Raw genomic sequence first — 23,967 nt, 5'->3', positions numbered from 1 at the left:
ACAAGCAGATATTCTGCAGCATCTAAACATTTTTTAACTTGGGCTAAGCGACTAGTTAGACGAACAACAACGTAGCTTTGTAATCGCACTAAGTATGCCAGGCGCAACCAAAATTGTTTGCTTTAAAATCTTGTTTTCTGATGGGCTTATATTAAACAAAAACAAGCAGATATTCTGCAGCATCTAAACATTTTTTAACTTGGGCTAAGCGACTAGTTAGACGAACAACAACGTAGCTTTGTAGTCGCACTAAGTATGCCAGGCGCAACCAAAATTGTTTGCTTTAAAATCTTTTTTTTCTGATGGGCTTATTTTTTAATATAACTTTAAAAGATGAAAAGAACTTTAGTGCATGCAAATTTGAAGAAAATCCATTGCCAAAAAAATGATGTGCCCCCTCTCCACGGGAGGGATTAGCTATAGGTGAAGGCAACACAATCTTTTGTCGTAGGAGAGTGAGGGGCAACGAGTACATGCAAGAAACATTAAAATTGATGATATCATCCCACATGCATATAAAGTTGAAACTAAAAAAAATCATAAATCTTAAAGCAAGTATCCAAGTTAAGATTACACCATTATATTTCATACGATAAGATTTTCAAAACATAGTCACGCTTGACTATACCTAGAAATATATTTAAGAAATAAATTTTAACATAGATAATTATGACTACTTCAAACAAGTACTTAAACAATAAAAAAATGTTTCGTTTCCACGAACAAAAATGTTAAACATGGCACACAAACAATAGTACACTACTAATAGAAATTGAACATTGAGAATATTTTATTGTATGTGACAAACAATAGAAACTAAATATTATAAATAAATGAATCCACGTCACCAAACACTTTAGTCTTTAAAGCAAAAATAATTTAACATCATGAACAAATTAGTCTATAAAATGAAATAAATAATTTTATACGTGAGCAAATTATTCTACATGGAAACTAACGTGTCCACATTGTGAACAAGGTATTCTTATTGGCTAACAATTTAGTCACAAAGAGAACAAAAGATTTAACATCACTAACAAATTAGTATACAAAATGAGTAAAATGGCTCCACACATGTCAAATTTTTCTAAATAAATGACAAAGGCTTCGAAAACTCAATCTTATAGGCGAATAAAATATATATACAAATGGCGAACAAGTGAATATACAAAATAAAAAGAAAAGAAAGCGAGAGAGAAAACAAAAAAGAAAGACAAATAAATAAAATAAAATAAAGTTAGTATTATCGGAAAAAGAATAAATAAAAAAGAAGAAAAAACTAGGACATGGCTGCAAGCATAGTTATATAAATATATGGTGTAAATCAAACTATGTTTTAAAATAATCACATGTTCTCTAGTGGCATAGTGGTGGGAACTTCCCTTACTCCTTGTAGGGCTATGTTTGAACCCCTCTCCTTGTGCTATTTTTAGTTTTATACTGTAGGAAAATAAAAGAATCAGGCGCGGGCCGAGCCATATCCTGCGGCCAAAGACTAAATGGGTCGAATTTCTCTTCCTCCCTAAATGGGTCGAATTTCTCTTCCTCCCCGCATTGGCTGTGCCTCTCCCATCCTTCTCCCTCACCCTCACCCATGCCACTATCAGTTTCTGAATGCCCAAAAAAAAACACGTTTTACGTCGCTCTCCTTATTTTTCCTCTTCTTTTACCCTTCCTTTCTCTTTCCTCTGTACCCTTCTCCTATGGAATCCTCTGTACCCTTCTCCTATGAAATCCTTTGTGTGCATCGATCGAGGACCTGCCCCCACACCATAAAATATATCACCAGCGACTACTAGTTGAAAAAGGAAGGAGACTCCATTACAATCACTTGCAATTAGAGAGGATAGGTTTCTTTCCCAAGGTCGAGGGGTGCATGCAAATCTAGCAAGCAGTAGGGGATGAGGGAGGTGGCGCAACAAATCGACCACGAGACTTGCAAGTTGTGGTGGCAGATTTGAGCGGAGATGGCAATGATAGATCCACGCGTTGTGATTTATGCCTTGTGGCGGCAACAGATCTACACGTGGAGGATCGTAGGAAGGCAGCATTGACCACGCATATGGCATACAAGAGGTGTGGCGGATCTGCGCGTCGTGAGAGGTTGTGGATCCATGCATGGTAAGTGATGCGTCGTGACGGCAACAGATTGTTGTGAAGCAAACGATGGCAAGGAGGCAGCAATGGATCCACACGTCATGAGTGATGCGGCGTGGTGGCGGTGTGGGAGCAATGATAGGAGCGGTGTGCACGGTGGTGGTATGTTTTCCCCTTTTTTCTATATATTTTTTTATACACAAATCTTTTACACACACAAGTCTTTGCTACACAAAATTGGTATTCTTTTGTCTGCAAAATCTATGCTCCAAAGTTTTTGGCTTTAGTTTTTTCATTTTTTTTGGTGTTCTCCAAACTTTTTTTGATATTTTATTTTCTATAAGTTTCCACCCATGATTTTTTACAAATCTCTTTACTATAAATATGATTTGTAAATATTTTAAATGAACTTTTTGTACATAAATTTATCATATAAAAATGTTTAATATAATTTTGTTATGTATTTTGTATATACCTACCATATTCTAATTTCTATATGTAAATTTATGTTATGTAATTTTTTAATATAAATCCCTATTATATAAGTATGATTTTATGTACAAGGCAAAAATGAGAAGGGAAAAAGGAAAGGAGGTGGTTCGATAAGGGTGAGGTCCATATATTAATAAAAATAGAAAAAAAGGGGATGTGTGGTTATGAGTAGGGGGTTGGGATGGGAGATAGAGGGGGCTTGGTTACACATTGCTTTGGTGAGCATGGTGCAGACAATGCCATCACGGAGTGCACGGAGCAGCCCTCTTTGCAAGAGTTGTGTTACCTTATCTTTACCTACCTGGTGAGTTCAGCCCATCAGAACAAAATAAGATATTGAGGTTACCGTGGTTTTTTTTTGGAAAAAAGTCTATTTGAACCCTTGACTATCGTGTGACTGTGAATTTCCTCTCCAGACGATTTAAATCTGGTTTTGTCCAATGTGGTGCCATATCACGCATCCTTACTGGCAACCTACTTGGTCAGCCCCACATGGCAGTCTCTATCCTAATCTTATATCTTTCGTTCTCTCCTCACCTTTTGTTTATATAGTTATCCCCAATGGCAGATGCCGACAAGGGTGAAGCAGAGCAAGTGTCAGTGATCCTGGATGATATAACTCGAGGTTGAGTTCCCATTTGTCACCTTATGCGTGGTGAAGGCAACACACGAGATGACATGGGAGCAGCTCCACCTAGCCTCCTGGATCAAGGTGGGCGCCTTCTGGAGGGACACCTACGTGCTTGCCTACCTCCATGTTGCTCGGCTCCCAGCAAGAGACAGTCACTCAAGGCGCTCGACATGGGCCACTGGGATCATGGTGCACCACTTCCTTATCAGCCTCACATCTATCCCGTCCGCCTTTGCCTTTGCATACCTGACGCCCATGTCGTTGTTGAAAAGGATCAAGATGTCACCTAGAGGAATGAATAGGTTTTTCCTGATAATTGAACTTACACGTGAATTAAACGAAGTGCTCTGATAACCTATCGGTTGGTCCAACACTAGAGGGGTTGAAATATCGTGTAGGTTATTAGAATCTTCAATGACATAAAAGAGCAAACACAAATTTAAGAGGTTCAAAGTTATAGTTTTATGAGGTCAAACTTGTATGATTTGGCTCAAAGTTATGAAATTAATTGTGTTTGAAGCTGCAAAGAAAGAGTAGAGAATAGAGAGGCGGGGTAGAAGGGGATGCTTTCACAAGAAAGGGAAGGAAAATGGTGCATGAATTTGTGTTTCATGTACATGTGCGAAGCAAACATCAGAATTGATAGGCTCGGACTTCAATATCTAATTGCCAACCGTGTAAACACACTTTTAGGAGTTCAAAGCTCATGATTTGAGTTTGAAGTTCTGAAATCATTGTGTTTTGAAATAGCGGAACTTAAAAGAGGGATGAAATGGAAAGGGATGCTTTGACATGAGAGGGAAGGGGAATAGTGCATGAGTTTGTATTTCACGCACATGTGTGAAGCACATGTTTGGATAGGTCCCTTCTTGGACTTGACTCTCTGACCAGAAACTGCACAAAAGAGGTTCAAAGCTCTACCTTTTACGAATTCAAAACTGTATGGTTCTACTTCGAAGCTAAGAAATCATTATGTTTGAAGTCTAAGGAACACAGAGGCAAGACAAAATGTAAAGGGATGCTTTCACAAGTTAGGGAAGGAGAACACTGAATTTGTGTTTCACGCACACACGTGAATGAAGCGCATATCTAAATCGGTCATCTCAAAGTTTGCTCTCCAACCGATAAGTGCACATGGCTTTGTCTACTACCACCTGCCTCAAATGGTACTCCGCAACTGACCTCCTCATTCAAGTCGATCGGCGAAATCCAACTCCTGGTACACAACATAACTTCTGAACCATAGTGATCCATCTTATGGTGCTCAACCGCATTTGTTAACCCCTGGCCCGCAGTGGTGACCTATATGTCGTGTGTACGCTGGCTGGGTGCTCCAGCTCAGGGCAACAATTGTCGAGCTCAGGCTTTCCCAGGATACTAGGATTCATCTGAGTATCTGCTCTCCCTGATCCGCTCCAGATGAGTTTTGCTTCTCATGATGATCTTAAGCATTGCATGTTATTTTAATTTCTTCAATTCTTCTTGCGTTCGCAAGGCATATTGGCATGACATTTTGTCCGTTATAGCAGGAAGGGGATGACTATGTAGTGAAACTTTAGCATGTGTAAGACACACACATAGACTCTTGTTACAAATTATTCATATTTTTCCACATACACCCTTCACACATTCCCTCTTTATATAACCTATCACGTTAGGGATATACGGAGAGCCCTAGCCCACGCACATAAATGCTTGCTGCTTGCTCCCAATCACTTCATCTTCCTAGTGCAACTCCTCTTCTCATCATCTTCTCGCGACCCTGAACACAGCCCTGCCCAAGCATCCCAACGCCCAACCGACCTTCCGATGCCGCCCTTGGCACCATTAGCCCCACCGCATTCCCCCCTCACCACCACTAGTAGTCGCATCTGGTGAAGCCTCACTGCACTACCCACACCCACCATCGGCACCCGCTAGCTTAGCCTTGCCCTCCCATAACCACTTCAGCGAGCTTCCCCTGCCACCTACCTTCACAACTACCCCGACCTCCCCTTTAAATCTGATAGTCATAGATGCCCTTCCCAACCCCAAACCCCTAAACCCTAACCTAAATCCCTAGCCTCAACCTAAATTAGAGCTTGCTGGAGTTGGACTTGTCACCGACGAAGATGAGGTGCTCATCAGAGAAGAAGAGGTCGCTGGAGTTGGATCTCCCTAGGATTTGTTGTCCGATTTTGCTTCCTCCTCCTCCTTATTTCCACTTTTTCCCCCTATTTTGGATGTTCTTATTCTAGTGATCTGGTTTCTAAATTTGGGGCCTCTTGATTTAAGTCTAAATGGAAAGGTCTTTACACTTAGATTTCCCGTAATTTAAGTCCCCTTGTGTGTAACGCCTCATCCTCCAAAGCCGCACCACCCAGCCCTTCCGAGAGGTGGGCACACGTACACATAGCACCCTGCTTACACTTTCATCCTCGCTTTGTGTAAAAGGGTTAACCCGAAGGTGTTATGGCTAGCTCCACCCTTGCTCAACTAGCAAGGTGGTACTAAACATGCGCAACTGCGCTCATGGGCCACACTTGGCCAACCATATTGGGCCGGGTGTCACATTGTGCGTGTAAAATTCTAGCATGTGTAAGAAGCACATGGCACATGCGTGTGTGTGAATGTGGGTACGAGTGTGGTGTACACTTCGTGCGCGCGCGTGGGTGTGAGTGTACTGTACGCATCTTCGTTGTACTTCCATATACTAATTCCTCTACATTTCCTTCCATGTACTAATTCTTCTTTTGCTTTTACACTTCCTTCTCCATCACAGCATTTGATCTCGATCCACTACGCATGAGTCCCTTGCTTTTCTCAAGGAGGATGATTGGATTAGCCTTGATGCATAAAGTACATCCTAGAAATGGATGCATGTCTCGTTGATTCAGATGCTCTAGGATTGAAGTTTTCTTGAGAAGTTGAGGTGGTAGGGTCGAGAAAGGCTATTGAGTTCTTCCAAGGAGGCAAGGATTCTCTGTTACCAGCGAGAACATATGCGAGTACATCCACCTGCTGATCAAGGATAACTTCGTGGAGTGCACAAGATGTCATCGAAGCAGTTTTTCTGCTGGATTTAGTAGCATGTTCATCGACTGGGTATCCCCAAAAGTGCTCTTCGAGAGCTTAGACATCACAAGTTTTGATCACATGCTGTGGTACAATATCCCATAGCTAGGAAAGAGTGGATGGCACACACCGAGTACATCAACGATCGGACACACAACAGAAGAATGCTAAATCGGCTGGTTTTGGAAGGTATGTTCAATTACTATACCATTTGAAAGAGGAATCCATGGGCACAATAGCCAGCGGGTGGGCTAGCGGATCCCAGCAGAAATTTGTATTTTTTTTTCAAGATTTACTCCTTATCAATCAATTAAGATTTTACTTATCCATCGATCTTGGCAATTTTATAAGAAATTGAATACGGATGGGTATTTGAGGTTAAAATTTGGGAATTTGGGGTTGGGGATTACCTATAGATTGTAGGCTTAGAGGGAGTTCCGAACGTATAGCGGCTCATTGGCTAGTGGTGGAGGCGGGAAAGACGGCGGGGGAGCATAGGCGGCAAGGGTGCCACCAAAACAGGCGATGGTGGTGGTGAGCCTTGCTGGCTCCAACAGGTTAGTGTCGGATGATGAAGGATAGGAGCGGTGGAGGCTGCTTGTGCCGAGTGGAAGGCAGTGGTGACGGGGCATCTGGCGTTGGGAGTCGGGCAGTGGTGACGAGGGACGTTTGGCACCATAAGTCGGGTAGTGCCACAATGGGTCTTCATCGTGCGAGGAAGATGGAAGAGGAGGAGATAAAGGAGAGACCAAGAAGAGCTAGATTTGAACTATTGGATCTAGATTCAACGGTTAATGGTGATTGATGAAACAGTAAGTTTCAACTAGCTATAAAGGAGATATATCTTTTTTTCATTTTTTTAATTATTTGTGTGTCACAACGAATACATTTCATCCCAGTCTCTCAGGTTCTTCTCTCGGAACATACTGATTAGTATGTGTGCGCGCACGCGCGCGCGCGTGTGGATTTGTTGTTCTCTATGTACCTCAAAACATTTGTGCCGTGAGCACACAACTCCGGGCGAGTGGTGTGAGCGCCTAAGCTGTGCCTCAAACATTGATCTGATTGCTCTGCTGCGTGAGCACAGCAGGGGCGTTCAAAAGCAGAGGTTATCGTGGGATTAGACAGTGGCATCGGATTTGGTGGCAAGAGGTGTTGAAGATAAGGAAGGAGAGTGGAGTCGGGGCAATGGGACGATGGATGACATTTCAGGATGAAAAATGATTCGATGAGGTAGAGGGAAGTGACAATTAAATTTTCTACCTAATGATCAAACAATTGCCTTGGGATCACAAATACGTCTTAAACAAATCAACACCCAAAGCAATAGAAACATGTAATAGTCGGTGCACACTAGAAATTTCCTTCTCACCTTCAAGCCTAGTTGTCTCCCTTGCCTTCTCCTTCCTTTGCACAACACCAAGATCTCCTACCATTGAAGCCTTCCTTGAACAACAACGGCAGTGACCGAGCTCCCTTGCGTTCTCCCAAGTGAAGCTCCTTACTTGCAGTGCACTAGAATTTATCATATGTAGATCTACAAAGCACAAAAATCAAAGAATTTTCCTTCTCACCTCCAAGCCTTGTAGAACAACAGAATTATCTCCTTTGTCTTCTGCTTCCTTTCCTTTAACAACAGAGGAACAGATCTAGCTCCCTTGTCTTCTCCGCAAATAATGCATTTCCTTCCCCCTCCTCATGGACACAAGCTCCTCCTCCAACCTCGATCTGAGTGGCAGCGGCTTGGAGTCTCTCTTCTAGAGTTTGGGTTATGGGGGTGGGCCATCCTAGCCATGGCTAGTGGTTGGTGCTTGGGACGGTAGGGATGGAGTTATCTCGACGGTAGTAGAATTGTTTTGAGGCGGGGATTCAAGGGTTAGGGAGGCACTGGAATTGAAGGGTTTTATTGGCAGGAGGAATTGGAGGAGGTGACAAGACGGAGGTGTCGAGAGAGGGATTTGGCGGCAGCGTGCTGCATGGGGAAGATAGCAAGGCGCGAGCTAGAATTCAGTGGTGGGATTGGGAAATTTTGGTGGCGTGGATAGCTGGGGTGGTGCAGGAGCTGTAATTTCGAAACACTTTTTTGTTACTAATTGTTTCTAAGGTTAATTTCGAAAGACTTTTTTTGTTACTAATTGTTTCTAAGGTTATATGCCAACAGGGTGCACATGTGGCATGAAATGGTATCACCTTCCTCAATCTTCCCTACTAGAGAGTGAATTCTTAGTCGGTTTTCAATTGGCACTCTAGGGAAACTTTCCCTAGGAGCATCACCATTTTCCAAGGAAATAAGAAAACAGCAGGGAAACTTGACGTTTCCTGTAGTGAAATTTTACTTAATATTAAATATTTGTAGACAACATTGTCGGACTTTGACTCATCCCACATTCGCACATTTATCCACATTTATAACAAAGATAATCCGACATTAATATCTGTATCTAAATACTAGCATGTTTGGTCTGCAGCCACGTCACGCCACGCCACAGACTGTGGCATGAAAATCGGTGCCACGGCCGGCCGTGGCGTAGCGAGCCACGGCTGGGAACTAAGCACACCCACTATCTCTACCGAACTCTAAAAAAAAATATAAAAACAAACATGAGGTCAACAATATCTAAACCCAAACAAGAAACTTTTACATGATGTCATGTAATAACCTGGGATGAATCTTTCTCGCGACAGACTTGCATGTCTCTTAAAGTAGTCAAGACCAGCCTAAGAACACACCGCTACTACGATGTCAGTTACAGTATCCAAAATCAGTGCATACAAGATACACTCCAAATGCGGAGGATTAAGTTACTTAACACTGAATCGGAGAGCAGAAGAAGCTACGACGCACCAAAGCCGCAGCTCACATGCTCCTGAACGACCATCTGCAGCCGGCTTTGCATCATGCTTAACGAAGTGTAAGCTGGCAGGTTGAGGTGGTAGAAGCAGGTTTGCGAGGTGGGGAGATGGTCGCGGGAACTGGAGGCCCTAAATATGAACAGCCTGCAATCGAGCCCCAAGAAACCATCTGACGGCAAATGCTTCACCGAGGTCCAGAAGAAGAGCAGCCTCCTTTGCTGTTCAACCGTCATGCTTTCCACAGCCTGCCATGCGAAAGATTTTCTGTTAATTGTTACTCGAATCATATGTTGAATAATTGTCTGTTAATTACATTTGATCAAAATTCAGCATCTCGAAACAGTTTAAATCATCTACATAGCTTACTACTCATCAAGACACATGAGTTAAAGAGACGGCCATACCTTCCAGAACCAGTTGACCTGGCCATCATTTTCTTTGTATCCACGGTGGTGAGTATGAGCTCTCCATTGTTTCACATCTATACTGTCCTTGCTTCCACCAAGCATCTCGTCAAAATCTTCAACATTCAGACTCTCGAAGAACGCTGTCTGAGATATCGTTTCGCCAAGCATGCTGCTAAATCCTTCAGCGAAATGGCCCAGTTGACGTCTGGTGCAGTTCACGAAGCTATCTTGAATTAGCAGATTGATGTACTCATATAGATTCTCACTATTAACTGAAGTATCCTTTCCTCCTGGGAAGAGTTCAGTCACCGTCCTTAACCCTAACACATCGACTTCTCGAATGAATCGTAGCCCCAACACGTCTGAATCCACAAGAGTCGGATCCATTTCTAGGATCTTCTTGCAGCTGGCATGCAAGGATGGATCTGCATCCGCAATGTCATCCAGTGTAATAGGTCTTCAAGCTAGTTGCAAGAATAATGTCCGGTCAAATAAAACTCCCACATGGATTTTATGCCTCAGGGCTAATGCAATCATCCGTCCTGCGAACTTGAAGTACTGCAGGTGCAGTGGATCCACGACGGATGCTGCAATACGGATGGAAATGCAAAAGGTTAGAAAGGTACGAAAGGAACCTTGAACATTATTGGGAGTTTGTGATTGATTGCGGTGTGAATGCAAACATGTACCCAATGAAGCCACGCCCCACGACACACGAGGGAGCATGTGGCTCGTATCGTGGGTCCGTGTGCAACACAAATCAATTGGTATAAATTCAAACATCCGTAACATAGTGCAGAACTGAAAACAAGTAAATCTTTGGTTTAAGAAACAAAAAACAGGGTGAAACAGTTAAAAGTATTCGGTGACAAAAAAGTAGCAAAAATAATTAAATGGAAGAACATTTAACTATGGTTAGAAAAGAAACCGGCATAAAAGAAAATTTCAGTTATAAAAAAATATATTACATTTTTGTAGAAATGCATTGAAGGTCCGCGCAATTCAGGAATAAACTGAAGATAACTGCTTCGTCATCGAGCCATTTGAATATTTATTGCATGATTGCAACATTGGATGAATTTTGACCAACACAAACAAACTTACTGATGAAGTTCTTATGATTTTACCATTGCCTCTGTTACCCTGAATCAAACTAAAAGAGGGCCACTGGTGCCTATGTGTTGAAAAGATTATCATGCCAATCTTGTAGAAACAAACCGACATAGAACTTTATCAGAAGGCCAGGAGAAGCAAACTCACTTGGATTGATGAAGAACCTTCGCCTGTCATGCGGACACGGTGAGAAGAGAACAAGGCAAGGGTTGAACAGGGCCTGGCACACCAAGCAAAACCACTCTCTCACCACGCCAGGGCCGGCGGCTTGCTCGTGCTTGAACGCCACTACCAGAGCCGCAGCGCGAAGAGCCCCGGGCGTCGCGAGAGCAATGTACCCGAATGAGTCGGAGAGCAACCTCGAACGATGAGCATCTCGTGCGGCGGTGGCGCGTCTCTGCCGGCGACGGATTCCGGCAGCATCGCCATGGCCAGGTGCCTCCGCGCCTCGAACTCGAGAAACGTCCCTGTGCCTGGTGATCCAGCGGATGTTCTGGCTCAGCTCCCTCCCGGCGCTCAGCACAAGCGCAGTGACCGCCGTCGCGTGCACCGACCGCCGTCGCGTGCACCTCCAACGTGTCTCCGACCATTTCGTGGATATCCGGCCACGCGTCCAGCTCGGCCAGGACGGCCCAAACAACGCTGTGCAGCGAGGCTGTCCACTTGGGCACCGCGCTCGACGACGAGCCGTGCTGCTGGCGCAGCAGCAACAAGCTCGTCTCGAACATAGCCATCCAATCGTTGACGCTCCTCAGCAGGGGTCGCCACCGTACCCTCCTCGTCGGGCGACGCGGCGTGCCGGCATCATCATCCTCAAGCACCTGCGCGCGGAGCACGGACCAGAAGATCTTGAACTCGGCCAAGTTCTTCATAGCCGACGTGTGGGACAGCACCTGCTCGTCGCCGGCGATCTCTTCAATAAGAACGTTCGCCATATCCCCAGCAAGCCGGGTCAAGTGCTCGGCGACCCGCCGTCGCGGCACGTCGCGCCAGCGCTCCGTGGTCCGGTTGGGGTCGGAGAGCGCCGTTGCAAGCAGGCTCCGAAAGCCAGTGTAGAGCGGGTCGTCCACACGCGCGCCGCCGGCGAAGGACCCGCAGAAATCCAAGAGCAAGGGCGCCGTCCACGCCTTGACGGTGGGCAGGAAGCATCGGATGGCGCGCTCGGCTCCGCCGCGGCACGCCTCGTCGCTGGAGAGGTAGAGCTGGACGAGCAGGACAGGGGCGCCGCTGCGGAGGAAGACGTCCAGGTGGTCGTCGAAATCCCACGAGCCGCCAGAGTACGCATTGGCGGCTCGGTCGAAATCAAGAAACCTCGCGACGACCTTCTCCAGGGACGCGGCGGCGTCCTGCTGACCAGCCGCGGCGAGACTGGCCTCGGCGGCGATCTCGGACGCGCAGGTCGCCCCTGCGGACGGCGCCCTTCCTTAGGCGGTCGAGGACCGAGTCCAGGGTGTCATCCCGGTGCGCCCGGATCACGGTGGTGCGGGAGTCGATGTTGCGCAGCAGAAGCTTTCTACAAAGAGATACTAGTAGCACTTTAATTGAACTTTCGTTTCAGTTGGTCGTGACCAAGAAACCACATCGGCTTTGCTTGGTGGGCCGGAAATGTTAGAGTTATCAATTTGTCCGGTAAGTTACTTGGAGTTGAGGTCAGCTGATCTTGACTTATAATCCCGCAATCACGTAAATTGCCTGAAATTTTAAGGAACAAACAGCAAAGATAATGTTTAAGATTTCAGTCGAACTTTCAGTGTTTATTTATTCCATTTTGGTGTTCATGCAACGATAATATGAGTTGGAGTCTTTGAGTGAAACGTTGCAATACAAAAAATTTTAATCTCTAAGATACATCATTATTATGCTACGGAAGAATCCTTGTCGTTAGAGGATAACTTCTTGCTAAACGGCTCAATAACAAGCTGGATGTGTTGACATCTGTTTCTTTTTTCATCAGGGATTATATTCTTTTCTTAATCTTGGATTGTTTGAGTTGGTATCGCTGCCAAAAGAACATATCTTTAGCTCTCGTAGGCTCCATTTTCTGCATATTTAATCAGTCATTTGACTACTACTACGAACAGGGAGCAGAAATTAGCTTAGAATATCACTTCCTTTATTTAATTGAATCAAATGCAGGTTGCTGCCTTCATGTAGAAGTGTCCTGTGATGGTATCTTTTCTTTTGTGTGTGGTCAAATGAGAAGCTACTTCCATGTATCTTTAATTGGAGAGTTTGCTGGTTACGTTTTATTAGATACTACATGTGTTTGTTACAATGTAGTATTATTTATGAAAAATAGGGATGCTTTTGCAACAAAACTGTAGAAAATGGGCCGTTGCATGATAAGGAGAGTTCTAATACAACTATACAAATACAATCATCGATCAATGGATAATTTTGGTAATTATTAAATTCCATATGGTTTTGGGATTGTGATTTTCACCTGCTTGGCGGAGGTGGTGGTTGGTGGGTGGAGTGGCAAAGCGGCAGCCGCCACAGGCCGCGGGTGGTGGAGGAGGCCGGTTAGGCGGTGTTGGAGTGATAGCATCACGAGTTGATAGCATTAGGGGCGGTGGTGGATCTGACTAGGAGCGGGGGGGATAGGATGGAGGCGAGGTTGAAGATGCACCCGGACTATTGGATTTCCATCTTGTGACCGAAAAAATTCAGACGTTGATGGTCCTAAAACATCCAAGTAATAGGCAGATAGCCCTAAAAATACCCTTTGTTTTCATCGTCCAACATTTGACAGCAACAAAAAACATTACATGATCCTTTCAACCTAAAGGCAGGAACCTTCACTTGATTCCGTTTTTTTTTTAAAAAAAAAAGAGGTGAGCACATTCTATGTGTTCTGCAGCTAATTTGACTTAAAAAACTTTTTGCCCTTTTCCAGTCACATAATAATCAGTTAAATTTGCTGAAGGATTAGATTGACACAAGTGGTCCACCTTGCAAATCAGTAGTGATACGCAAACTCCCAGCCAGTAAGATTGATGGGGAGGAATGTCAATTGTCAACCCATCCAGGGCTCCAGCCTCCAGCTTTGTGAATTGTGATTGCGTCGTTTATACCAAGAGCGAAGTTATCCTCGCTCAGTGGTCGCTTCGAGTATCACACGGAAATTGGCCCCCAAATTGGTCTTTCGGGGGAAAAAAAACCCAAAAAACTAGGCCCCCAGTCCCGTGCTCTCGATCGGACTTTCCCCTACTCACCAAAACCCCCAAAACAGCCCCAAGTGAACACGCAACCGCATGGCTACGCCCGGCGCCGCCGCGTCGGAGCCCGATCACGGCGCCCCGCCCACCGCCGCCGTCCAGCTCCTGCTTCGCAACATCGACTCCCGGACCACCGTGATCCGGGCGCGGCGGGAGGACACCGTGGGCTCGGTCCTCGACCGCCTCGGCAACGGCGTCCCCCCGCGCGGGGGCGAGCTGCGCGCCGTCCACGCCGGCCGGGAGCTCCCGCGCGGGGCGACGGTCGGGGAGCTCGGCCTCCCCTGGGACGCCACGATCCACGTCTCCTACCGGCTCCTCTCCACCCCGCACGCCGACGCGTGGCGCCTCGCGTCCGAGATCACCGCCGCGGCCAGGGTCGCCGCCACCGCGACGGGCGGCCAGCAGCAGCCGCACGAGGCCGCGCCCCTCGAGAAGCTCGTCAGGAGGTTCCTCGATTCGGCCGGCGCCGCCCAACAGAGGAGATCGCACAGCGCCCTGGGGCCCGTCGCCGACCACCTGGACATCTTCCTCCGCAGCGGCGCCCCCGGCGTGCTCGTCCAGCTCTACCACTCCAACGACGAGCACCGCCGCGCCGTAGCCGAGCGCGCCATCCGGTGCTTCCTGTGCCCCGACGCCCCGTCGGGGAAGGGCATTGTCAGGGCGTGGACGGCGCCGGTGCTCTTGGAGTTCTGCGGGTCCATCGCCACCGGTGCGCGCACGGGCGACTCGCTCTACACTGCCTTGCGAAGCATGCTCGCGACGGTGCTCTCCGACCCCGAGTGGACGCCGGAGCGCTGGCACGGCGTGTCGTGGCGGCGGGTGGCCGAGCAGTTGACCCGGCTTGCTGGGGAGATGGCGAAAGGTATTATCCAAGAGATCGCCACGGCGTACAGGAGCTGCTGGAGCCGCCCAGCGGCAGCTACGAGGAACTTGGTCGAGTTCAAGGCATTCTGGTCCGTGCTGCGCCGCCAGGTGCTTGAGCTGGACGACGACCGCATTCAGCCTTGGAGAAAGCTTCTGAGCCAGATACTGGAATACCTGCTGAGGAGCGTTAAAGACTGCATGGCCAGGTTCGAGATGAGCTTGCCGCCGCCGCCGCCGCCGCCGGGGCACAGGCATACCTCGTCGTCGAGCGCGCTGCCCAAGTGGACGGCCTCGCTGCACAGCGTTTGGGCCGTCCTAGCCGAGCTGGACGACTGGCCGGATCTCCACCACGCTATGCGAGCCACGCTGGCGGCGCACGCGAGAGCAGTCACCGCGCTCGTGCTGAGCGCCGGGAGCGAGTTCAGCGAGAACATCCGCTGGATCACCAGGCACAGAGACCTCCTCGAGTTCGAGGCACGGAGGCACCTTGCCATGGCAATGCTGCTGGAACTCGTCAGGGGTACCGACGCGCCGCCGCCCTACGAACTGCTTGTCGATCGGGCGCGGCTGCTGCCGGACTCGTTCGGGTACATTGTTCATGCGACGCCCCAGGAGCTACGCGCTGCCATGTCTGTGGCGTTCAAGCACGAGCAAGCCACCGGTCCCGGCGTGCTAAGGGAGTGGTTCTGCTTGGTGTGTCAGGCGCTGTTCAACCCACGCGTTGTTCTCTTCTCAGCGTGTCCACATGACAGGAGAAGGTTTTTCATCAATCCAAGTGAGTTGCTTCTAGCGGCCATCTGATGAAATTGAATATCAGTTTCATTGTATTGTACAATCCTGACTGTTCTTCTAGTATATTGTCGTGATAATTTCTTCAATACAGAGATGCTTACTTGACAGGTAGTTCAGACATTTGTCCTCTTTTAGTTCGAGTCAGGTTAGTGAACATTGGTCATGTAAATGTACTGAGGAACACAAGCATATCCTTACGCTAAGGTCCATTTGTAAAATATAAGAACTTGACCGGTAAGTTTGCTTGTGTTGGTCAAAATGTTAATCAATATTGCAACCATCGATCAAATAGCTAAATTATGAAGCTCAAACATGCTAAGATGATTTTTGTAATCTGGCCAATTCGGATTGCAGGAATCGAACCTTTTACAGTGAAACTTGTTAGACACACGGGTCAATTTACCCATAGCTTTAAACTGGAGACATAAGGTGAACAATATACAATTTTCAGTCTAGTGTTCCTGATTCTTAGGGAGCTTTGGTGCATTTCTTCAAAAAGATAGTGTTAGTAATTTAGTATCCTTCTTATTTTGAACTGAATCTTTCTTTTAAGATGGTTTCTTTTCAAGGACAAGATTCAGTTTCCTTATATTTAGTTATTTTAGCTACTTTGTTTACTGAATATTATCTCTGTTTTGTTTTCTAATCCAAGATAACTCTGTTTTCCTCTGTGTTACTTGATCTTTGCATTCATACCACAAGCAATCAAAGCACCATATGCATGTCACTATAGGAGCAGGTGCATACACCATTTGAGGTTCCCAAATCTCAATAATGGTAACACTATTGTCCCTCTGACATCACTCTAACCTTCTGCACTTACATCTGCATTGCAGCATCTGTTGTGGATCCACTGCACCTGGAGTACTTTGAATTTGCAGGGCGGATGATTGCATTGGCCTTGAGGCACAAAATACATGTGGGAGTATACTTTGACCGGACATTATTCTTGCAATTAGCTGGGAGACCTATTACACTGGAAGATATTGCGGACACAGATCCATCCCTGCATGCAAGCTGCAAAAAGATCCTAGAAATGGATCCGGGTCTTGTGGATTCAAACACATTGGAACTAACATTTGTTCGAGAAGATGAGGTGTTGGGGTCTAGGACAGTCACCGAGCTCTTCCCTGGAGGGAAAGATATTGCTGTTACTAGTGAGAATAGATGCAAGTACATCGATCTGCTGATTCAAGATAGGTTCGTGAACTGCACCAGACGTCAACTAGCTTATTTTGCTGCAGGATTTCGTACTATGTTCGACAAATGGAAACCCTGGACAGAGTTCTTTGCGAGTTTGGATAATGAAGATTTTGATCAGATGTTGGGTGGTAGCAAGGGCACTATAGATGTGAACCAGTGGAGAGCTCATACTGACTACCGTGGATACAAAGAAAAAGATCGCCAAATCAAATGGTTCTGGAAGGTAAGCCCAACTCTTTAACTCTATCTTGAGTAAGTTAACTAGAAGGTTTTTAATGTTCAAAAAAAGTTAACTAGAAGGTTTTACCTCTTCCAAGCCAGTGAATTTTGATCAAATGGAACACATTTGTCCAATGATGCCTTTGTGTAGACATAAGACAAAGCAATATGTAGTGATATATTTTTCATGAAAATAAATATTTTTTTACATGCCAGGCCGTGGAAAACATGACGGTCGAACAGCAGGGGAGGCTACTCTTCTTCTGGACCTCAGTGAAATGTTTGCCGTCAGATGGTTTCTGGGGACTGGGGTGCAGGCTGTTCATATACAGGGCCTCCAGCTCCCGCGACCATCTCCCCACTTCGCAAACCTGCTTCTACCACCTCCATCTGCCAGCTTACACTTCATCCAGCATGATGCAAAGCCGGCTGCGTGTGATCGTTCAGGAACATGTGAGCAGCGGCTTTGGTGCGTCATAGCTTCTGCTGCTTCCTGGTTCAATGTAGTGTTGTACATACAGAGGATTGTCCTCCGCAGTCGTGCTCTATCTTATATGCTAATGTTTGATAGTTGATACTGTGACCGAGATCATAGTTGCAATATGTTCTTAGGCTGTTCTTCACTTTAGGAGACAAAGCTTAGTCCTAAGAAATGTTCACCTTTTAACTGACATCAGGAAAATTTGTTATGTGCGTAAGGGTAAGGCTTGCCAATTTGCTGAACATGTACCGTGTCATTTAGCTCAGTATGAGGATCTATGCAGAGCAGTGATGTGCAAACACCAGGAACTGTGGCTTCCATTAGCAATGTATAACACCAATGCTCGCTGAATAGTGTAACATTTCTACCGGGGAATTTATACAGGTGGAAACGAATATGCAGGGACATACTGAAACAGCTACAGAAACAAGTGCTTGGGAGCACCAAAACATCGGTCGAAGCTTGCCTGAATCATACAGCCTCAAGGTATGCTCAGATCAGCCTACTATACAGCCTCATGGTTTGCTCAGATCAACAGAGCTGTGAAAACCATTACAAACAGCACGCCAGTACTTACAGTAGCCTTGTGAGAAGCAGAAGGAGGCGCACCAGGAGTTTCGGCGCCACTTGAGGAACCACCGGGCCCATTTCTTGACGCAACAGGAGGAAGCGGTGCCTCCTCCACGCTTGAAGCATTCAGTGTCGGCATTGGCGGCACAGATGGCGGCTGGGCTTTGAAGGGTTGAAGTAACTGGTAAAGGGAGCCAACGTCAATGCGCTGCATGTAGTTGGGCATGTCATTTCCCAAACCTGTACAGGTGTTTTCTGCCAATACAAGAGTATGCAAATGTCAGAAACAGGAGAGTAAATAATGCAGCTACTAATTAAATACTATAATAGATTAACCCTACGAAAGAATGTGAATAATCACCTCCCTAATCTTATGGCAAAAGCAGGGTGAATGTGGGATCATAACTCGAAATTTTGATATCGCACAAGCTACATGACAGTGGAGTGGAAAATGGCACCACCATTGCGAAGGCTTTAAAAATGGCCTAAGCACAACTAGCTATGTTCCCATGCTACTTTCCATCATACCCTGTAGATGCAAGCAGTAAAATCACGACCCACTATATGTGGATGACAAACGAGACTTACTTTTGTATCTTCTGACTGTCTTCGGGAAGTCAGTTATGATGCCTGACAGATTAAATGATTGAACATAGTAATTGATCTCAACAGTTTCATCTGCAAAGAAGTCCAACGGTTGTGATACAAACTCATTCCGGAACACCTGTGCGTACACAGCTAGCCCTGCTGACTGTAGATCTTTCACAAGACTGTTCTGTCGGATCGCAAAAGCTTGACTTAAGGTAAAAACAGATTTCCTATCAACAACTACAGCATCAGCAAACTTCTTCATGGCTTCTAATGAGGAAGTAGAAGCATCCCCAATGCCTAAGGGGAGAGTGTAAACAAGCTTGCATTTTGTTTTCTGCTGCTTCAGTTTGACAAGAACAGCACTATCTTTCGACTGGATCAGAACTTGCTTGGTAGTCTGATTATCATAGCCAGCAGCACTTAAGGCAGCATTTACAGAATCAACTATGTCAATTCCTAATGACTTTGCCACAAATGCAGCATTCTGCAGTACAAAAGATAGAATGATATATGAATAAAGAACTCCACTTATTTGAGATAAGTCAAGATATTTGTCATATGCAAAGCTGAATAGAATATGTGGTAGGGCATGAGAAACAAATAGTGTCTTTCCATTATCTAATCCCAGAGGCCTATACAAGTACAAGTTCAGTGTGTCTATAATAGATATAGAACTCATCGAGATGACAACAGTTAAGCAAGCTATACCATTTACAAATATAAAAAATGAAAACAGATCATGAGCTCTTCGTTAAAATAAATTATATTGATTATTCTTCAAGATATTGAAAGTTTACTATCTGGTAAACTTTTGACTGTCACATACTCATAATAGAGATATAAAATTCAGGTATAAATTATAAAGATTAACCCTATGGGTCATATCAAAATAACCAAAACTTCAAGCAAAAGTTATCACCTCAATGATGATCATGACACCAGACAAATCCTTATCCATTCCAATTGCTAGAAAGTCAGATAAGTTCAGAAACTTCCCTTGATTTGTGTACCTTGGGTTCCTTACAAGATAATAATCACTCACTGGGGAAGATATTTTGGCTGTAGGAAAAGAGCAAGTCAAAAGGCTACTAATGGGTTGTGCTTTTTTGTAAGCCATTCTTGCATCTATAATGTTATTTGCCATTTACTTTAGGTAGAAAACAACAACAACAATTTATCTACATAATGATACAAAAGAAACTCACGTTTTAAGGTGCTACTATTAATGTCATCCCAAGTAAGGTTGAATGTGAAGATTCCTGCTGTAGCCTGAATTTCTGGAACAACAGAACTAAGAGAGCTGAAAGTTGTTCCCTGCACATTCGTGGTATCAAGCAGGTTAATGGAACTCATGCACATAAGAACTCCATCACTTGTCACTTGAACAGGACAATCAATGACATCTGCGCCATTATTAATTGCACTATGGTAGGCCAGGTCCGTACAGTCTGGATAATCTCCACTAGCACCATTATGCGAGATAACTAAGGGTTCCCCTGTATAAAAACACTACAACAATTAAACTGAGTTTTAATAGAATACATTCAACCATCATGGTAAAACTACTAAGGTAGGTCTTACACCGAGATGAGACATACCATGACCAGTCTTACTTGAATTCAGATTAGCGAAGCAACCTGCAGATGAGGAGATTCAAAGGCATTAAAAAGAGCATGTTGCTTATTTGTTCACAAATATCATCCTAAGAAAATTTCCGCAATGGGCACAACCGTATCTTAAAGTGCGGTAAGATTATTTTGCACTCTGCAATTCCAATCTATAGTATTATAGTTGAGTCTTTAACATGTACTTAGTAACTTACCAATAGCCTCTGATGCAGTAATAGGGTGTTCTGACAATACACCATCAACAGAGAAGCCACCATCGCTGATAAAGTTTAGGTATTCTGCCAATGGATCATAACTGTAGTTATAGGGAATAATTCTATCATTTGCAAAATCAGAGGCATATATTTCCAGCCCTGCTTTGTGGGCTTCGGCGACAATTGATGTGGACGGCTGTAGATAGTTATCCTTTGTCACTGGCCAAATGTATGTCTTCGGGACCATTATGCCAGATGCAATAGACTTAATAAGCGTTAGGTTACTCAAAAGTGAACCATATGTTCGGTTTATAGAATGATCCAAGAGGGATTTATCAAGAAAGCTAAACACAAGCTTTGTTTTGCGACGAACTGTTCCAGATATATTTTGGAGGAAGCCAAGTTCAGGTGACGAGATATAATCCACAGATACACGCTTTTGGATGGAAAGTATGTAGTTCCTCATGTTCAAACCATGTTCTTTGTAGAAGGTGTCATGCTACACACATGAAATAGAAATCAGCTTTTGAAGGTAGCACTAGCAACAACAAATTCCAAGTTACAAGGACAATACTCAACCTGAACATTCAACCAAACAGAAGGCTGCTTGACAATGGACAGCAAGTCTGTGACAGAGAGGATAGAATATCCAACAGAATCGAATCTGTCGGTGCGAGACCAAATTGCTTGTGTTACTGCTCAAAATAGTAGATAATCAGTTAAGAGTAAAGAAGCTTACATCATTAGATCATCACACTTTCAGCAAGTATTTATAAGGCACTAAAAGCACAAATGCTTGAGTAATGAGTACACACAACTTGAGAGAGAAAGGAAGCCCATAATGTGAAACTAGTTAAAAATAATAAAATAAAACTAAACACAACGAAAATCATAATACGTTACATTGTTTCAAGATTCATGACCTTGGTGGTGTGTCCAGGGGCATGTCTGCGCATACTTAGTCTTTTTCTTTGTGAGGGAAAAATACTACTAAAGAGTAAAGACTGCTAATGCGTATACCCAATTATTATTAGTTTGTACTTACTACACGTCTGAGATGTACAGAGCTTACGGAATCCAATTGCTCTATAGTGAAATGTTTGCAATGATATTGTTATACTCACAAAAAACAGACTGAAGCTCATCCTTGGTAAAGTCCAGAGCAAACCATCCATTTTTCCGCACGCCATCGATGACATAGGTCCGCTTTCTCGCCTGGTAAGTGTGGGCGACGTTGGTGCAATTATTCATGTTTATGTCCCGAAGGCAGACTCCAACGCCATCCTTTGTCAGCTGGACGTCACACCACAGAGTTGTACCGGGTGCGCTGGCGATCAACGCAAAGGAGTAGGCATCTGAGCTGGAGTCGGGAAACACTCCTGAGAACCCGCCTTTGGCCACAACTCGTGGAGCATCACCTGCACGACAAATGCACATGATTATTCCCGTTAGAGAATATCCGCTCAAACCATCACCCAATTAATTTGACAAGGCTTGACCACACGAATGAACGAAACAAGATTTTTTTTTTAATACTCGAACGAAACAAATTTGAAACCCCCACCCCAAAAAAAAAAGGTGGTTGCTGACTTGCAGTAGCTGTAGTGCAAGATGTAGCACTCCACTTCGTGTAACCACTAACTAAGGTTGAGAGAAAACTTCCTATAATCCTCAGCAAAAGGGGATGGCCTCTATGGGCCTCTCCGCCTCTAGAACAAGCACCCACAAATTCCCCATCGGCTTCGCCGGCTGCCGTACAGAACCCTCGGAAGCACGCACCTCATCTCCCGTATGAACAAGAGCACGAAGCGAAGCAGAGCTTGCAGAAAGCTGCGGGTGGCTGGGCCTTACCTCTTAGGGTTTTGTACGCGGAGGGAAACCGGGGCCCCTGCGCGGCGGCTGCGCCGGCGAGGACCATGACGCAGCCGCAGCACAGCAGCGCGGCGAGGGACGCGGATACCCCTCCTCCTCCATGTCCTCTACCCCTCCTCATCTCCGGAGAGCTTCCAGAACCTTCCCGCGGCGCACGGGTAGGATTGAGGAGCAGCGGCGGGGATTGAGAAGAAGAGACAGATGGAAGGGAGAGGAGAGGCAAGCTCTAAGCAGAGCAGTGTGCAGACTGCAGAGCACGGGAATTCGGAATGCGCCTGTTGTTTTTTAAGCAGGGAGCATATAAAGCAGCTGCGCACGGCCTCCGTAGCCGCGGCCGCGTTCAAACGCCGGTCCCACGTGTCAGCGCGCAGCAAGGTGGAGCCCTGAGGGCGGGCCCACTCCGCAGCGACACGCTCGTGAGCACGCTGTACCCGTACCGCCGGGTTGGGGGAGCTCGCGAATCGGCCCTTCGCGCACGCGGTGTGGGTGTGTGTCACCTTTTGGCAGTACACGCTTTGTTCGTTCTCCTGCCTCCTTTTTTGTAGTCTTTTGGTCGTTTTTTACTGCTGACAGTGCTCGAAATGGTCGTTAGCAAAGGCTTGGAAATCATTATCCGGTCAAAAGAACAAAGAAAACAGGCTGCTCTACTACCTCTACCACAGGTGGATCACTGAATCGGAATTTTCGATATATGCATCGTGTAAATTTCAAAATTTGGGATATGAAATTTAGCAAAAACAGGTTACGCTGGTTATATATACTGTTTTGCGGTTCAGCTCCTTTTTGACTTCTTATATGGTAGTCTAGTAGAGCTGGAAGTCTGAAGCTCATCTCAAACAAAAAAAAAACAAAAAGAAAGTCTGAAACTGGGAAGCCATGGTGCCAGGCAGTTGTAAAGCGCGGCGCACTTTCTCGCATTCAGCTGCGGCTAATTCGCTCGAAAGTGGTGGGGCCGTGGGGGGTCTCGCAGAACTGTGCGCTATGGGGATGGCATCTATGATCCTTGATCCGCTACAGCACTGGCTGCTAATCTGACAGTAATCTCAATTTGTTCCCTCCCCACTACTAGCACAAGGCGGGGACAGCTACTGTACTGCTCTAACAAAAAGCAAAGCTCCGGGTCTGGTCGTTTTGGAATCGGCATTTACCCTCCGCCTATCCATATCGATTAGCTCAGCGGCCCGGATAGGAATTAATCTCGACATTAGCATTGATGCTCGGGATAAGCTTAAAACATTTTAGTGTATGCAGTGATTTGTTGTTTAGGTGACTTTTCTCACTTGTTTGTTTAAGAAATTGAAAAGGTATCTACCATTTGAGTGTTTCATACATATATCTCCTCATACATATATCTCTTCAGAAGCAGCATCACTAGGGGTGTGAACTAAGCTGTGATAACAATGGAGCAGCAAGATAATCAAATAGGCAAACTAACTTGTCATAAACATTTCATCGAACATCTTGTCTGCATGAACAAAACAGCAACCATGCTTGAAACTTTCAAACCACAAGCCATCCAATGATTCAATAAGAAAATATTTGCAGCAGCGAGCTCACTAGAATATCAATCCACATCATCTCATATTAACATATCAAAGAACACACATATGTCTCTCATGCCAACTCATCATCTATAAAAGTAACCACTTCACATATGGATCAATAGCAATCAAAATGGTGATTTAATC

At 45.4% G+C, this 23,967-nt stretch overlaps 3 protein-coding genes across 3 annotated transcripts; 1 reads left to right on the top strand and 2 right to left on the bottom strand.

Moving 5' to 3' along the window:
• Window positions 1-8,864: 8,864 nt before the first annotated feature.
• LOC117861929 (uncharacterized) lies at window positions 8,865-13,903 on the bottom strand. Its single transcript, XM_034745445.2, has 4 exons — window positions 13,863-13,903; window positions 10,795-12,066; window positions 9,532-10,121; window positions 8,865-9,372 (listed from the first exon to the last, which is right to left on the bottom strand). Exons 1-2 carry the CDS (start codon window positions 13,901-13,903, stop codon window positions 10,821-10,823), a joined length of 1,287 nt encoding a protein of 428 aa, XP_034601336.1. The 3' UTR covers window positions 8,865-9,372; window positions 9,532-10,121; window positions 10,795-10,820.
• Window positions 13,750-17,666, top strand: LOC117860615 (E3 ubiquitin-protein ligase UPL5). Its single transcript, XM_034743956.2, has 3 exons — window positions 13,750-15,504; window positions 16,358-16,947; window positions 17,160-17,666. The coding sequence occupies exons 1-3, from the start codon at window positions 13,902-13,904 to the stop codon at window positions 17,421-17,423; spliced, it is 2,457 nt and encodes an 818-aa protein (XP_034599847.1). The 5' UTR covers window positions 13,750-13,901; the 3' UTR covers window positions 17,424-17,666.
• A 51-nt stretch (window positions 17,667-17,717) lies between these two features.
• LOC117860616 (glycerophosphodiester phosphodiesterase GDPDL3) lies at window positions 17,718-22,562 on the bottom strand. The gene is made up of 9 exons (XM_034743958.2): window positions 22,259-22,562; window positions 21,532-21,825; window positions 20,987-21,102; window positions 20,408-20,906; window positions 20,184-20,222; window positions 19,791-20,081; window positions 19,505-19,644; window positions 18,583-19,069; window positions 17,718-18,249 (listed from the first exon to the last, which is right to left on the bottom strand). The coding sequence occupies exons 1-9, from the start codon at window positions 22,398-22,400 to the stop codon at window positions 17,951-17,953; spliced, it is 2,307 nt and encodes a 768-aa protein (XP_034599849.1). The 5' UTR covers window positions 22,401-22,562; the 3' UTR covers window positions 17,718-17,950.
• Between the last annotated feature and the right edge of the window lie 1,405 nt (window positions 22,563-23,967).

This window comes from Setaria viridis, chromosome 6 (genome assembly GCF_005286985.2).
Source record: "Setaria viridis chromosome 6, Setaria_viridis_v4.0, whole genome shotgun sequence".
NCBI classification, from domain to species: domain Eukaryota; kingdom Viridiplantae; phylum Streptophyta; class Magnoliopsida; order Poales; family Poaceae; genus Setaria; species Setaria viridis.
This window is presented reverse-complemented; position numbering and strand designations above follow the sequence as displayed.

Bases quoted from the DNA above. Each gene is read 5' to 3' on its own strand.
- LOC117860615 (XM_034743956.2), top strand. From the start codon at position 13,902: ATGGCTACGCCCGGCGCCGCCGCGTCGGAGCCCGATCACGGCGCCCCG. The intron at 15,505-16,357 runs GTGAGTTGCTTC...TCTGCATTGCAG, and splicing joins AAGGTTTTTCATCAATCCAA to CATCTGTTGTGGATCCACTG. The intron at 16,948-17,159 runs GTAAGCCCAACT...TTTACATGCCAG, and splicing joins AAATCAAATGGTTCTGGAAG to GCCGTGGAAAACATGACGGT.
- LOC117861929 (XM_034745445.2), bottom strand. From the start codon at position 13,903: ATGCGGTTGCGTGTTCACTTGGGGCTGTTTTGGGGGTTTTG. The intron at 12,067-13,862 runs GTGAGTAGGGGA...CGCCTAAGGAAG, and splicing joins GGGCTGTTTTGGGGGTTTTG to GGCGCCGTCCGCAGGGGCGA.
- LOC117860616 (XM_034743958.2), bottom strand. From the start codon at position 22,400: ATGAGGAGGGGTAGAGGACATGGAGGAGGAGGGGTATCCGCGTCCCTC. The intron at 21,103-21,531 runs GTGAGTATAACA...TATTTTGAGCAG, and splicing joins TGAGCTTCAGTCTGTTTTTT to TAACACAAGCAATTTGGTCT. The intron at 19,070-19,504 runs GTGATAACTTTT...TTTGTACTGCAG, and splicing joins GTGTCATGATCATCATTGAG to AATGCTGCATTTGTGGCAAA.